The sequence below is a fragment of the Amblyraja radiata genome, chromosome 1, assembly GCF_010909765.2.
Source record: "Amblyraja radiata isolate CabotCenter1 chromosome 1, sAmbRad1.1.pri, whole genome shotgun sequence".
Classification (NCBI taxonomy): domain Eukaryota; kingdom Metazoa; phylum Chordata; class Chondrichthyes; order Rajiformes; family Rajidae; genus Amblyraja; species Amblyraja radiata.
The window spans coordinates 32,804,231-32,819,801 of record NC_045956.1 but is presented as its reverse complement, the minus strand read 5'-3'; the positions used below and the strand labels follow the sequence as shown (position 1 = coordinate 32,819,801).

Here is a 15,571-nt window from a genome sequence, read left to right as displayed (position 1 = left end):
GTATCTCAGTGGGTCAGGCAGCATCTGTGGAGAACATGAACACATAGTGCTGGAGTAACTCAGCGGGTCAGGCAGCATCTGTGGAGAGAAGGAATAGATGACGTTTTGGGTCGAGACACTTTTTCAGACTGAGTCAGGGGAATGGGAAAGGAGAGATATAGACGGTAATATAGGGAGATATAGAACAAATGAATGAAAAATACACAAAAAAGTAATGAGATCAAGGAAAGGTGGTGCCCACAATGGTTCATTGTTGGCTGTGGGCCGGGTAATAACGAGTTATGCAACCTATTCATATATTTTTCTGGGAACCTTTTCCCCACGCTGGGAATGTCAAAGACTAGAGGGATAGCTTTCAGGTAAGAGGGGCAACGTTTAAAGGAGATGTGCTGGGAAGTTTTTTTTATACAGAGGGTTGTGGGTGCCTGGAACACGCTGCTGGAGGTGGTGGTGGAGGCAGATACGATCGTGGTGTTTAAGAGACTTTTGGATAGGCACATGGATATGTAGGGAATGGAGAGATATATTTCACGTGTAGGCAGATGAAGTTAGTTTAACCTGGCATCATGCTCGGCTCGTACGTCAGCGTGCCATCCCGTTCCTTAAGCACTTTGTTTTAGGTTAGATCTTATACGCTGATATACCTGAACCGTACCTATGTGTAATAAAGAAAAATATGAGCAGCTAATGAGCCTGCTAATCTGGTACATTTGGCAATTTCTACATAATCTGGCATTTTGTCTTTTCATAGTCATAGAGTGAGGAAACAGACCCTTCGGCCCAATTGCCCCCGCCAACCAACATACCCCATCTACACTAGTCCCACCTGCCCATGCTTGGCCCATAACCCTCTAAACCTGTCCTGTCCAGTGTCTCAAATATTATGATAGTCCCTGCCTCAACTACCTCCTCTGGCAGCTCATTCCAAATACCCACCACCCTTTGTCTAAAAAAAGGTTGCCCCTCAGGTTACTGTTAAATCTTTCCCCCGTCAACTTAAACCTTTCTCCCCTGGATCTCGATTCCCCTACTCTTAAGTAAATGTCTGCGCGATCACCTGATCTGTTCCTCTCATGATCTTATACACATGGTGTATACACACGGTCACGGTGGCGCAGCGGTAGAGTTGCTGCCTTACAGCGAATGCAGCGCCGGAGACCCGGGTTTCATCCCGCCTACGGGTGCTGTCTGTACAGAGTTTGTACCTTCTCCGCGTGACCTGCGTGGGATTTCTCCAAGATCTTTGGTTTCCTCCCACACTCCAAAGACATACGGGTTTGTAGGTTAATTGGCTTGGTAAATGTAAAAATTGTCCCTTGTGGGTGTAGGATAGTGTTAATGTGCGGGGATCGCTGCTCGGCGCGGACCCGGTGGGCTAAAGGGCCTGATTCCATGCTGTATCTCTAAACTAAACTAAACAGTAACAAAATCCAAGCAAATGAATTTGTTTGAATCACTTTTTAAACCATTGTTTGAAACTTCATTTACTTGAAGCAAGAGTGAAGAGATGTGTAAATCTAAGTTCATTTAGACACAAGAGAGATGCTTACCGGACCAGCCAAGGTCAAGGCCAAGAGGCAGCACTCAATGAGCTTGATTTTAATTGTGCTCTTTTTAACCTTCCAGCTGCGGTTCTGAAGTATGAGAATAACGTGATGAACATCAGACAGTTCAACTGCTCCCCACACCCGTACTGGCTGCCCAACTTCATGGATGTCTTCACCTGGTCCCTGCCCTTCGTGGGGGAGAAAGGTTAGTGACGTCACCTCGTGCCGGGGCTGAGGGCGCACTGCGCCGCTCTGTTTATTTGTACCAAACATAATTGATTCAATTATTTACAATAATATGTACAGTGTGAAATAAATCGAAACAAAGCCCTCCACCATAATACAAGCCAAACAAATATTCTTCAGGGAGCCCGTGGACAGCCCGTAGTCCCTCTCTAACAACACCCGGGCGCAGATGTAACCCCCGAAAATAACAATTGTTGTGTATATAAGATACTTTTAATCTAGATGCCTCACCAGGCAATATTGAGGTAAAAATAGTGGTGCAGCGGTAGAGTTGCTGCCTCACAGCGCCAGAGACCCGGGTTCCATCCTGACTACGGGTGCAGTCCGTACGTTCTCCCCGTGACCGCGTGGGTTTTCTCTGGGTGCTCTGGTTTCCTCCCACACCCCAAAGACATGCAGTTTTTTAGGTTATTTGGCTTCTGTAAATCGTAAATTGTCCCGAGTGTGCAGGATAGTACTAGTGGACGGGGTGATCATTGGTCAGCGCGGACTCGGTGGGCCGAAGGGCCTGTTTCCACACTGTATCTCTAAAATCTAAACTATTATCGGTAATGAATCATTAGAAGTTTAGGGTTTGATGGTTTGCTCATTGCAGCTGATCACTGGGGCCTGAGATCACAGAGCTGTACGGCACAGAAGCAGGCCCTTCGGCCCATCTTGTCCATGCCGACCAACGGCACTCTAGGCTAGTGCCAACATAGAGGGGAGAAGTATGTTTGCCCCGGGTTGCAAGTGCTGACTCAAGCAGCATGACTCTTAAAATTTGTTACCGTTTGTTTCTTAGTTTAGTTTAGTTTATTGTCAAGTGTACCGAGATACAGTGAAAAGCATTTTGGTTGCGTGCGTTCCAGTCAGCGAAAAGAATATACATGATTATAATGAAGCCGCCTACAGTGTACAGATACAGAATAGAGGGAATAACGTTTAGTGCAAGATAAAATCCGATTGAAAATAGTCTGAGGGTTTCCAATGAGGTAGATGGGAGGTCACGACCGCTCTCTAGTTGGTGGTTGGATGGTTCACTTCTCTGATAACAGCTGGGAAGAAACTGTCCCTGAATCTGGAGGTGTGCGTTTCCACACTTCTGTGCCTAATATGCAAGTCTTGATCTAGATTTCAGCCCACGTTGTTTTGCCTCAGAGTTTGAGCTTTGCCGGTTTACTGTGTGTCGAATCACAGTGTTTGACGCTTTTAATGGGGATTTGTTGCAGGGAGCTGTGATCCATCTGTGGAGGCACTGAGATGAGTGATGGTGTGACAACAGATGTGTACTGCCCCCGTTAATGAATATCTACACCTGATTAGGAAAAATATCCCCGCAAAGAGAAAGTGAAAGTGCATCTCTGCTCACTGAATTGTGTCACTCCCATTACAAAAATAATGAACTGACTTCAGTGAAAATAACCCATTCGCTAAAGTCAGAGCTGTACAGCTCGGAAACAGGCTCTTCAGCCCACCTTGTCCATGCCAACAAAGTTGGTAAACTGGCTTTTTTGAATTGAATTGAATTGAATTGAATCCTTTATTTGTCATTCAGACCTTTCGGTCTGAACGAAATGCTGTTGCCTGCAGCCATACATGTAATAATAACAAAACACAATAAACACAAATTAACATCCACCACAGTGAGTTCACCAAACACCTCCTCACTGTGATGGAGGCAAAAGTCTTAGAGTTACTGTCTCTTCCCTCCTCTTCTCCCTCTGCGCCGAGGCGATACCCCACCGGGCGATGGCATCAGTCCCGCGGTTCAAGCTCCGCGGCCCGGGGGGTGGTCGAAGCTGCCCGCAGCTGTTGCAACGGGTGCTCCGGAAAACAGGCACCAGCCTGTGACCTGCGAGCTCCCGACATTGTCCTCCATTGGCCCGCGGCCGAGCCCCGGATCCAGGTCGCCGCCGCCAGAACGCCGCCTCAGCCGCCGTAGCACCGTCTCCGCTCCGCACCGGGCCGCCCACAAGGCAGCGTCTCAGCCCCGCACCGGGCTGCCCCCACGGAAGCACCTTCCAGCCGGGAGCCGGTCCGCCCACACGGCAGCGTCTCAGCCCCGCACCGGGCTGCTCACACGGGAGCGCCTTCCAACCGGTAGCCGTGCCGGCCGCACAGGAGTGTCTCAGCTCCGCACCGTCCGCCCTCACCGGAGCGCCGAGTCGTGCCGCTACCCGGACGTCGCCACAGCTCGAAGACGGCCAGCCTCGCGTTGGTGAGTCCTGGCTGGCTCTACCTCCGGACCCTCGAGGTCGGTCGCAGGTTGGAGGCCGCCAGCTCCGCCATTAGGCCTCAGCGCAGACGGGGGAAGAGAAGGGGGATACGACAAAAAGTCGCATTCCCCCGAAGGGAGAGACAGAAAGCTCTGTTTCACCCTCCCCCCACACACATAACACCACCTAATAACCAAAAAAATTACTAAACTAGACAAAAAAAAACGACATAAAAAGTAAAAACAGACAGACTGCAGGCGAGCCGCAGCTGTATCACAGCGCCGCCACTTCCGGAATTGTCCCTTTTGCTTGCATTCGGCCCATATCACTCCCTCCTACGGTTGCCAACTTTCTCACTCCCAAATAAGGGACAAAAGGTCAAAATATGGGGCAAATTCCCGACAGCAATTCGTTGACCGACTCGGCCGTGGCTGGGTGAATGATGAGTTGGCCCGGGTGCTGGACTACACACATAATACGGGACAGTTGGCAACCCTACTTTCTGCCCACCTTGTCCATACTGAGCTAGTCTCATTTCCCTGCATTTGGCCCATATCACTCTAAACCTGGGCTTGTATACTCTGGAATTTAGAAGGATGAGAGGGAATCTTATTGAAACATATAAGATTATTAAGAGTTTGGACACGCTAGAGGCAGGAAACATGTTCCCGATGTTGGGGGAGTCCAGAACCAGGGGCAACAGTTTAAGAATAAGGGGTAAGGCATTTAGAACGGAGATGAGGAAACACTTTTTCACACAGAGAGTTGTGAGTGTGGAATTCTCTGCCTCAGAGGGCAGTGGAGGCCGGTTCTCTGGATACTTTCAAGAGAGAGCTAGATAGGTCTCTTAAAGATAGCGGAATCAGGGGATATGGGGAGAAGGCAGGAACGTGGTGCTGATTGGCGATGATCAGCCATGATCACATTGAATGGCGGTGCTGGCTCGAAGGACCGTATGGCCTACTCCTGCACCTATTGTGTATTGTCTACTGTCTAAACCCGTCCTATCCAAATCTGCCCAAATGTCCTTCTAAAGCTGTAATTCTATCCGCTTCTATAGCTTCCTCTGGCAGCTTGTTCCCCGCCTGGACTACCCTGTAATTTAAAAAGTTGCCACTGTTAAGTCTGTGCCCTCTAGTTTTAGAATGCTCTACTCTGGGAAAAAGTCTGTGAGCGTTCACCTTATCCATGCTCCTCATGATATTAGACACCTCAAGAAGGTCACCCCTCAGCCTCCTATGAAAAAAGTCCCAGCCTCACCAACCTCTCTCTACAACTCAAGCCCGCACTAACACTATCCGACACAATAGGGACAATTCACAATTTTTATCGAAGGCAATTAACCTGCAAACCTAAAACCATAAGTTCAGAATCAGGCCATTCAACCCATCGAGTCTACACCGCCATTCAATCATGTCTGATCTATCTTTACCTTTCAACCCCCTTCTCCTGCCTTCTCCCCATAACCCCTGACACCCGTACTAATCAAGAACCTGTCAAACTCCACCTTAAAAATACCCATTGACTTGGCCTCCACAGCCGTCTGTGGCAATGAATTCCACAGATTCACCACCCTCTGGCTAAATGTCTGCACGTCTTTGGTGTGTGGGAGGAAACTGGAGCACCCGGAGAAAACCCATGCGGTCACAGGGAGAATGTGCAAACTCCGTACAGACGGCAACCGTGGTCAGGATGGAACCCGGGTCTTTGGCGCTGTGAGGCGGCAACTCTACCGCTGCGCCAACGTGCCGCGGCGGAGTTGTGGAACCAATGCTTGTGTATGACTGACCGTTACTCTCTCTCTCTCTCCCTCTCTCTCTCCCAGTGACTGAGATGTTGGTCAACGTGCTGAGTATCTGCTCTGATGATGAACTGATGACCGAAGGAGAAGACGGCTTTGATGGTGAGGAGTTATTAACCCCCACAAAACACTCTTGCTTAGGTCTTCCTCCAACAGCTTCCAGACAGCTTCCAGACAGCTAAACCAAAAACCCCTTCAATCCCTTTCTCATTAACAGTTTTGTTCTACACCTACCTGTTTATCACCATCATTTATTTTCTAATCATAATTTTCATCTTTTCCCATTGATGCTAAGCATGAAAGGATTTGTTTCTAACAGCCCTGCCACTCAAGCAACGTAGACTAATTAATGAGCAGGGGCTGTAACTCTTGTTGGACATTTTGTCTATTTTCACCGGAAGCTGCTCCCAACGTTAGGAATGGGTTGCCAGAACTCAGGCTATTGCCCACATCTAGAACCTAGTAAGCATCTCCAGAGAACACACGCTTCCCACTAGCATAAGATCCACATTAACCTTTGTAGACAGGTTCGTGTCATTGGAGCAGAGTTAGGCCATTCGGCCCATTGAGTCTACTCCACCATTCAATCACGGCTGATCTACCTTTCCCTCTCAACCCCATTCTCCTGCCTTCTTTCCATAACCCCTGACACCCGCATTAATCGAGAATCTGCCAATCTGCTTAAAAATACCCAATGACTCGGCCTCCACAGCCGACTGTGGCAATGAATTCCACAGATTTGCCACCCTCTGGCTGAAGAAACTCCTCCTCATCTTTCTAAAGGTACATCCTTTTATTTAGATGGGCTTGGAGGTAACTAAAAACAAATGAAAAATGAAATAGCATCGGAGTCAAGAGCTCTGTAATGAGCTATGAGATTATCTAGCTGATTTGGGCCCTGCGTCGAGAGGCATTTGCCTGAACCTGTCATTAGACTTTACAGATACAGCATGGGAACAGGCCCACCGAGTCCGTGCCGACCAGCGATCACCTCGTACTCCAGCACTACCCTACACACTGGGGACAATTTACAATTTACAGAAGCCAATTAACCTACAAACCCACACGTCTTTGGAGTGTCGCTGGAAACCGTAGCACCCGGAGAAAACCCACGTGGTCACAGGGAGAAAGTGCAAAGTCCACGCAGGCAGCACCCGTAGTCAGGATGGAACCCGGGACTCTGGCGCTGTGAGGCAGCAACTCTACCGCTGCGCCACCGTGCCGCCCATTACGGTCGAACTCCACTATCTTTCCCCACACTCAAACACAACTTACCTTTTCATATACTTTCCCAGGGAATCTTTTGCCCAGGCTGGGAATATGAAAGATCGGAGGGGCGAAGTTTAAAGGAGATGTGCGGGGCAAGTCTTGTTTAGTTGGTTGCCCTGAACGTGCTGCCAGGTGCTGATGGGGGTAGAAAGGATAAAAGCATTTGAGAGGTTTTTAGACAATAGGTACATGGATATGCAGGGAATGGAGGGATATGGACCACGTGCAGGCACAGGGGATTAATATACCTTGGCATCATGTTCAGCACCAACACTGTTGGACAAAGATCCTGACCCTGTGCTGTACTGTTCGATGATCTATATTTCCCCAATTCTCTCTTCTTAACTCCAATTGAATTTGCTTCCAGTTGCCTTGCAGGCAATGGCATGCAGCTGCCCAGCACAGAAACAGGCCCTTCGGCCCACCTTGTCCATGCCGACCAAGGTGGCATGGCAGACTAGTCCCACTTGCCTACATTTGGTTCATATGCTGCTGAACCCTTCCTGTCCATAACCCAGTCTGTTCCAGATGCCAACAGCTCATTGTGTAGAAACATTCGGCCCCTCTCCCTCCGTTGCTCCCGTACATTCCCTTCGCTCCTTGTCTTCTGTTCACCAACCCACCCACAGGGTCTTCTCAATTTATGTTACAAGCTCCTGTTTTGTACCCCGCTGTCACATAGAGGCATACAACATGGAGACCGGCCCTTCACCCTAACTTCCATGCCCACCATGGTGCCCCATCTAAGCTGCTCCAATTTGCCCACGTTTGGCTCGTATCCCTCTAAACCTGTCCTATCCATGTACCTGTCCCAATGTCTTTTAAATGTTGTGATAGTCCCTGTCTCAACTACCTCCTCTGGCAGCTTGTTCCATTCACCCATCACCCTCTGTGTTGAAAAAGTTGCCCCTCAGGTTCATATTAAATCTTGCCCCTTTCACATTTAACCTGTGTTCTTTTGTTCTTGATTCCCCAACTCTGGGTAAAGACTCTGTGAATTCCTGCTATCAGTGATTTTATACACTGCTTTAAGATCGCCCCTCAGACTCCTGCGTTCCAAGGAATAAAGTCCCAGTCTGCCCAACCTCCTGGCAACATCCCCCGTTCCTTCACCTTCTGTGCTGCACAAATAGCCCTGGTTTCACTGGGCTCTGCACAGAATCGAACCCCCTTGAATCTGGGCCGTTCTACTGACCTGTCCCGACACCTCACCCAAGCCCTCACTTCTCAACTGTGCAATGTCCACACCGCTGTAGCATAGTTGCCAATCAGACATGCAGCTAATGCGATCCCCGTGCGAAGGATGCTGCATTATGTAGCGAACACCTCCCTCCCAACCTTAGCCGGCTAGCATTGAAGGGCTAATTATCCATCAAACAATTACAGTGCCTTTATTTCCATCAACTTTTTTTTTTAATTTCCTCACCTAATTTGTTTCTTTTCTATTTCCACAGACTTTGGTTTTAATGCTTTTCCGTTGGTTCTGTCAGATACCTGTGTTTTTGTTCTCATTCTCCGAGCTCCTTACTGATCTTTCTATCTCTTTATTTTCTGGATTGTGTCATGAGAAGAACAGCTCATTTATGGCCAGAAGAAAGGTACAAATCAAGCGGCTTGTGGAAGGGCAAAGCTGGTAGACACTCTGGCACCATGCATTGTTTCTCTTGCACGATTTTCACCTGTCGGGCAGGCTTTCCCAATCCCTACACCCCCAGTCCCATGTGCAAGGAGGAGGGGAAGGTTGCCGTAGCGCCCAGCAAGTCACCTATTGCTACTTTTGGAGAGGATTTTATAACATGTCCACAGATGAGATGGGTTGGCAGAACCTGTGCAGGTCTTTTGTCAACCTCTCTGCTTTTGTCTTCAGTAAAGCAAACCAAATGAGTTTGCAGCCTGTAGAGAGTGCTGGAGTAACTCAGTGGGTCAGGCAGCATCTCTAGAGAACATGGACACAGAGTGCTGGAGTAACTCAGCGGGTCAGGCAGCATCTCTAGAGAACATGGACACAGAGTGCTGGAGTATCTCAGCGGGTCAGGCAGCATCTCTGGAGAACATGGACACAGAGTGCTGGAGTAACTCAGCGGGTCAGGCAGCATCTCTGGAGAACATGGACACAGAGTGCTGGAGTAACTCAGCGGGTCAGGCAGCATCTGTGGAGGTCGTGGACAGATGACATTTCGAGTAGAGACTGAAGAAGGATCACGACCCGAATCGTCACCTATCCATGTTCTCCAGAGATGCTGTCTGACCTGGCTGAGTTACTTCAGTACTTTTTGTGTATTTTTTGGAAAAACAGCATCTCCAGTTCCTCGTGTCAATGGACAATAGATAATGGGTGCAGGAGTAGGCCATTCGGCCCTTTGAGCCAGCATCGCCATTCAATATGATCATGGCTGATCATCCACAATCAGTACCCCGTTCCTGCCTTCTCCCCATATCCCTTGACTCCACAATCTTTAAGAGCTCCATCAAACTCTCTCTTGAAAGAATCCAAAGAATCGGCCTCCGCTGTCTTCTGAGGCAGAGAATTTCACAGATTCACAACTCTCTGGGTGAAAATGTTTTTCCTCATCTCCGTTTTAAATGGCCGACCCCTTATTCTTAAACTGTGGCCCCTGGTTCTGGACTCCCCCAACATCGGGAACTTGTTTCCTGCCTCTAGGGTGTCCAAACACTTAATAATCTTATGTTTCAATACGATACCCTCTCATCCTTCTAAATTCTAGTGTATACAAGCCCAGTGGCTCCATTCTTTCAACATATGACAGTCCCGCCATCCCGGGAATTAACCTGGTGAACCTACGCTGCACTCCCTCAATAGCAAGAATGTCTTTCCTCAAATTTGGAGACCAAAACTGCACACAATACTCCAGCTATGGGGAGGATTGGCTGATCGCGCTGGCATGTGAAGTCTTTCCTCAATGCCTTTGCCGCAACGCTTCCATCCTCGCCCCTCGGTCACTTAGCCAAGTGTCTGCATGGACAGTGAGTAGAGGCAGGCACGGGTGGTCTAGGTATCAGTACCAAGTCCAATGTCCTGCACAACACTCATCGCCAAACAACCCTACGCCAGACAAAGCGGGAGACCTCATCGAAACTTACCAAATAGTGAAAGGCCTGGATAGAATGGATGTGGAGAGGATGTTTCCACTAGTGGGAGAGTCTCAGACCTAAAAAGGAGATGAGGAGGAATTTCTTCAGTAGAGGGTGGTGAATCTGTGGAATTCATTGCCACAGACGGCTGTGGAGGCCACGTCAAAGGGTGTTTTTAAAGCAGATATTGACAGGTTGTTGATTAGTATGGGTGTCAGGTTATGCGGAGAAGTAAGGAGAATGGGGTTGTGAGTAAAGGACAGATCAGCCATGATTGAATGGCAGAGTAGACTCGATGGGCTGAATGGCTTAATTCTGCTCCTATGACTTATGGACCTATGAAGTGGGAGCTTGGTTCTCATTCAGGGCTGTGGAAACTGAGACTATTGTTGCTACGTCACGGCAACCCCGGCCGAGATTCCCCCCCATCTGTAGAGGTCTGGTGTACAACGTGGAGCTTTACTGCTCCGCACTCTTCAGCTTCGGTTAGGTGGCCTCGAGAGCCACGTTTGAGGTCCTTTTGGGAAGAATGAGCCTTCAGCGGCCAACACTGACAGTGACGGTGTGTGTGGGCATTCCTGCCTCAATCCGTATCCCCCACACACTCCGTGCTCTGGTGAATGGAGCAGAGTTCCAGCAGGTACCAATCGCCGGATGCTGGAGTAACTCAGCGGGTCAGGCAGCATCTCTGGAAAACATGGACACAGAGTGCTGGAGTAACTCAGCGGGTCAGGCAGCATCTCTGGAAAACATGGACACAGAGTGCTGGAGTAACTCAGCGAGTCAGGCAGCATCTCTGGATAACATGGACACAGAGTGCTGGAGTAACTCAGCGGGTCAGGCAGCATCTCTGGAGAACATGGACACAGAGTGCTGGAGTAACTCAGCGGGTCAGGCAGCATCTCTGGAAAACATGGACACAGAGTGCTGGAGTAACTCAGCGGGTCAATAGACAATAGGTGCAGGAGTAGACCATTCGGCCCTTCGAGCCAGGACCGCCATTCAATGTGATCATCCCCAATCAGTGCCCCGTTCCTGCCTTCTCCCCATATCCCCTGACTCCACTATTTTTAAGAGCCCTATCTAGCTCTCTCTTGAAAGTATCCAGAGAACCGGCCTCCACCGCCCTCTGAGGCAGAGAATTCCACAGACTCACAACTCTCTGTGTGAAAAAATGTTTCCTCATCTCCGTTCTAAATGGCTTACCCCTTATTCTTCAACTGTGGCCCCTGGTTCAGGACTCCCCCAACATCGGGAACGTGTTTCCTGCCTCTAGCGTGTCCAAATCCTTATAAATCTTATATGATTCAATAAGATCCCCTCTCATCCTTCTAAACTCCAGAGTGTACAAGCCCAGCCGCTCCATTCTCTCAACATATGACAGTCCCGCCATCCCGGGAATTAACCTTGTGAACCTACGCTGCACTCCCTCAGTAGCAAGAATGTCCTTCCTCAAATTAGGGGACCAAAACTGCACACAATACTCCAGGTGTGGTCTTACTAGGGCTCTGTACAACTGCAGAAGGACCTCTTTGCTCCTATACTCGACTCCTCTTGTTATAAAGGCCAACATGCCATTTGCTTTCTTCACTGCCTGCTATACCTGCATGCTTACTTTCATAGACTGATGAACAAGGACCCCCCCAGATCCCGTTGTACTTCCCCTTTTCCCAACTTGACGCCATTTAGATAGTAATCTGCCTTCCTGTTTGTGATACCAAAGTGGATAACCTCACCTTTACCCACATTAAACTTCACCTGCCATGCATCTGCCCACTCACCCAACCTGTCCATGTCAGGCAGCATCTCTGGAGAATATGGACACAGAGTGCTGGAGTAACTCAGCGGGTCAGGCAGCATCTCTGGAGAACATGGACACAGAGTGCTGGAGTAACTCAGCGGGTCAGGCAGCATCTCTGGAGAACATGGATCGGTGACATTTCGGATCAGACCCTTCTTCAGACTGTTTCAGACTCTAGCCTTAAGAAGTGTCCCAAACCAAAACATTACCTATCCATGTTCTCCGGAGATGCTGCCTGATCCGCTGAGTTACTCCAGCACTCTGTTTTTTTTGTTGTAAACCTGCATCTGCAGTTCCTTGTTTCTACAGTAAACAGCAGATTGTGCAGCATCGATCCCTGTGTTAATAATTGTAAAACTGCTTCCCCCTCCTATTGCACAAACAGTATTGATTTGTCTGCAGGACAAGAATGGAACAATGGTAATGCAAGCGATGGAATGTAATGAAATCTCGCACTATGACCGAGAAAGAGATCTTTAATTTTGCAATCTAGTTTGCCCTTTCCACTCTGAGGATATTGAAAGAGAGCAGTTATCTCGGAGCAGTGTGTGTGTGTGTGTGCCGGGTGCACGAGATGTCTTCACCATCTGACGTTTGCATGGAGGCTTCTCCTCAACTCCTCGTTGCTGGAACTGGAAATCTGTTGGAGTGATGCCACGCACAACTTAACTCTGAATATTGTGTGTGTATGTGGGCGCGAGTGTCTGTGTGTGTTTGTGTACCAGTGCGGGTGTGTGTGTGTGTGCATGCCAGTGTGTTTGTGCACACCAGGCATGTATATGTGTGTGTGTGCGTATGTTAGTGTGTGTGTGTGTGCGTGCGTGACTTTGTGTGTGTGTGATTGTGTGAGTATGCGTGTGTGTGTGCGCGCTCTGCGTGCGTGCGTGTGCCAGCATGTATGTGAGTGCGTTTGAATGTGTGTACGTGCGCGTGCGCGCTCTGCGTGCGTGAGTGCGAGTGTATGCCAGCACGCATGTGATTGTAATTGTGTGCGCGCGTGTAAGTGCGTACACGCAAGTGAGTGCGTGTACCTGTGTATGCGCGCGTGTGTGTGCGCGTGCATGCATGTGAGTGCATTTGAGTGTGTGTGCGAGTGTGATTGTGTGTCTGAGAGTGTGTGCCAGAACGCCTGTGTGTGCATATGAGTGTGTGCACGCATGTGAGTGCGTCTGAGTGTATGTGCGCAAGTACATATGCGCGTGTGAGTGCATGCGCACACGTGAGTGCGTGTGTATGTGTGAGTGTGCGTGCACGCATGTGAGTGCGTTTGAGTGGGTGTGTGTGTGTGTCAGTGAACCCGATGAAGGAATCAGACACTAACCTGCTCTTGTTTTGCCAGTTGCCTCTGCAGCTGCCCGTAAAGAGGTGATCAGGAACAAGATTCGAGCGATTGGCAAGATGGCCAAGATGTTTTCTGTCCTCCGGTAAGTGTCCATGGTGCTTGGGCTGTCAGTGGCACAGGGTGGGAGGGAGAGTGTTTCTCTCAGTGTTTCTCCCCTTGACCTGTACAACACTCCCCTGGGCTAGACCCGATGGAGTGCCATCCCCAGCACCCTGGAGAAAGTACAGCGATTTGCTGCAACAGTTAGAATGGAAATTGTTCATGAGTTTTCACATTTGGAACAGCGTGGCAACAGGTCATTCAGCCCATCGAGTCCATGCCGACCAGCAATCACCCCGTACACTAGCACTATCCTCCATACTAGGGACAATTTACAATTTACAGAAGCCAATTAACCTACAAACCTGTAAGTCTTTGGGAACCCGGAGCACCCGGAAAAACCCACGCGGTCACAGGGATAAGGTACAAACACCGTACAGACAGCACCCATAGTCAGGATGGAACCCGGGTCTCTGGTGCAGTGAGGCAGCAACTCTACCGCTGCGCCACCGTGCACCCAAACTGCAGGCACTCAGTCACAATTTTTACCTCAATATTGCCCGGTGAGGCATCTAGATTAAAAGTACATAAAATTGTATCTTATGAATACAACAAATGTTATTTTGCTGCTCCAGTCCTAACTACGTGTGCTGTTCAATGTGCAAAGGCAGCAAGTTTTAAAGTCTAGGAAGCTACCACTAACATCCAGTAATGCATAACAAGAATGGAGTATGTAAATCAACAAACTGCTCCTTGAGTAAAACACAGTGTTGGAGAAACTCAGCAGATCAGGCTGCATCTCAGAACTTCATAAGTCATAGGTGCAGAATTAGGCCATTCAGCCCATCGAGCCTACTCCATGGCTGGTCTATCTTGCCCTCGCAACCCCATTCTCCTGCCTTCTCCCCATAACCCCTGACACCCGCGCTAATCAAGAACCTGTCAATCTCCGCTTTATAATGATCCATAGACTTGGCCTCCACAGCCGCCTGTGACAATGAATTCCACAGATTCCAAAGATTGGCCATTTTGTAGATCAGTGATACAGCACGGAAACAGACCCTTCGGCCCACCGAGTCCGCACTGACCAGCGATCACCCCGTACACTAGCACTATCCTACACACACTAGGGATAATTTACAGAAGCCAATTAACCTCCAAACCCATAGAGGAGGAAGCCCACGCGGTCACAGGGAGAACGTACAAACTCCGTACAGACAGCACCCGGGGTCTCTGACGCTGTGAGGCAGCAACTCCACTGCTGCACCCTATGTTCTGGTGAAGTTATCCCTCGTCCCCAAGCGAACTGCGGTACGCGGTCATTACGGCGCCGCTGAGTGTGGGAGCGTGCTGCGCTTGGACTGACGTCGGGTTTGGGGGTAACATGCTTGGGATGATCCGCTGGCCCCCTTCTCTGCTGTGTTTCTGCCTGCCTGTACTCTGTGGGTGGAGTGTGGGTAACGATGGGGTTGGTGTTATTTTACAGAGAGGAGAGTGAGAGCGTGCTGACGCTGAAGGGGCTGACCCCGACAGGCATGCTGCCCAGCGGAGTGCTCGCTGGAGGCAAACAAACCCTTCAAAGTGGTAAGAGCCAGATTCCTTCCGCCCCTCTCCTGTTGCTGATGGGCTGCACACAGCTGCACCACTCTCACCAGTCTGTTTGCTGCCAGTGTTTTCACACTGCACACCCTGTTCCAATTCTGATAATGACCAGTACAAGAACAGAGTCAATTCGTGGCTTCTCCCAACGGTTAACAATCTAACGTCCTAGGAGCAGAATTAGGCCATTCGGCCCATCAAGTCTACTCTGCCATTCAATCATGGCTGATCCTTCGCAATTTCCCTCTCAACCCCATTCTCCTGCCTTCCCCCCATAACCCCTGACACCCACACTAATCAAGAACCTGTCAATCTCCACTTTAAATATACCCACTGACTTGGCCTCCACAGCCGTCTGTGGCAATGAATTCCATAGATTCACCACCGTCTGACAAAATAAATTCCTCCTCATCTCCTTTCTGAAGGTGCATCCTTTGATTCTGAGGCTATGTCCTCTGGTCCTAGACTCTCCCACTAGTGGAAACATCATCTCCACATCCACTCCATCCATTATTTGTAACAGCAGTTACTCGAGAACGGAGATGCCTTCATAACCAAAACACAAAGTGCTGGAGTAACTCAGTGGGTCAGGCAGCATCTGTGGAGAACATGGACACAGAGTGCTGGAGTAACTCA

At 49.3% G+C, this 15,571-nt stretch overlaps 1 protein-coding gene across 3 annotated transcripts in view; it reads left to right on the top strand.

The window, feature by feature from the left end:
* The window catches only part of LOC116972453 (serine/threonine-protein phosphatase 2B catalytic subunit alpha isoform-like), a 331,076-nt gene extending 315,962 nt beyond the window's left edge, over positions 1-15,114 (top strand). For 2 of the 3 annotated variants that reach the window (XM_033020185.1, XM_033020176.1), the window contains 5 exons: positions 1,627-1,752; positions 5,817-5,894; positions 8,633-8,659; positions 13,295-13,379; positions 14,823-15,114. In XM_033020185.1, coding sequence (XP_032876076.1) covers positions 1,627-1,752; positions 5,817-5,894; positions 8,633-8,659; positions 13,295-13,379; positions 14,823-15,099 — 593 coding nt within the window. In that variant the 3' untranslated portion in view covers positions 15,100-15,114. The remainder of the gene's footprint in view (positions 1-1,626; positions 1,753-5,816; positions 5,895-8,632; positions 8,660-13,294; positions 13,380-14,822) is intronic. The other variant, XM_033020193.1, reaches the window with a different exon arrangement.
* The last annotated feature ends 457 nt before the right edge of the window (positions 15,115-15,571 follow it).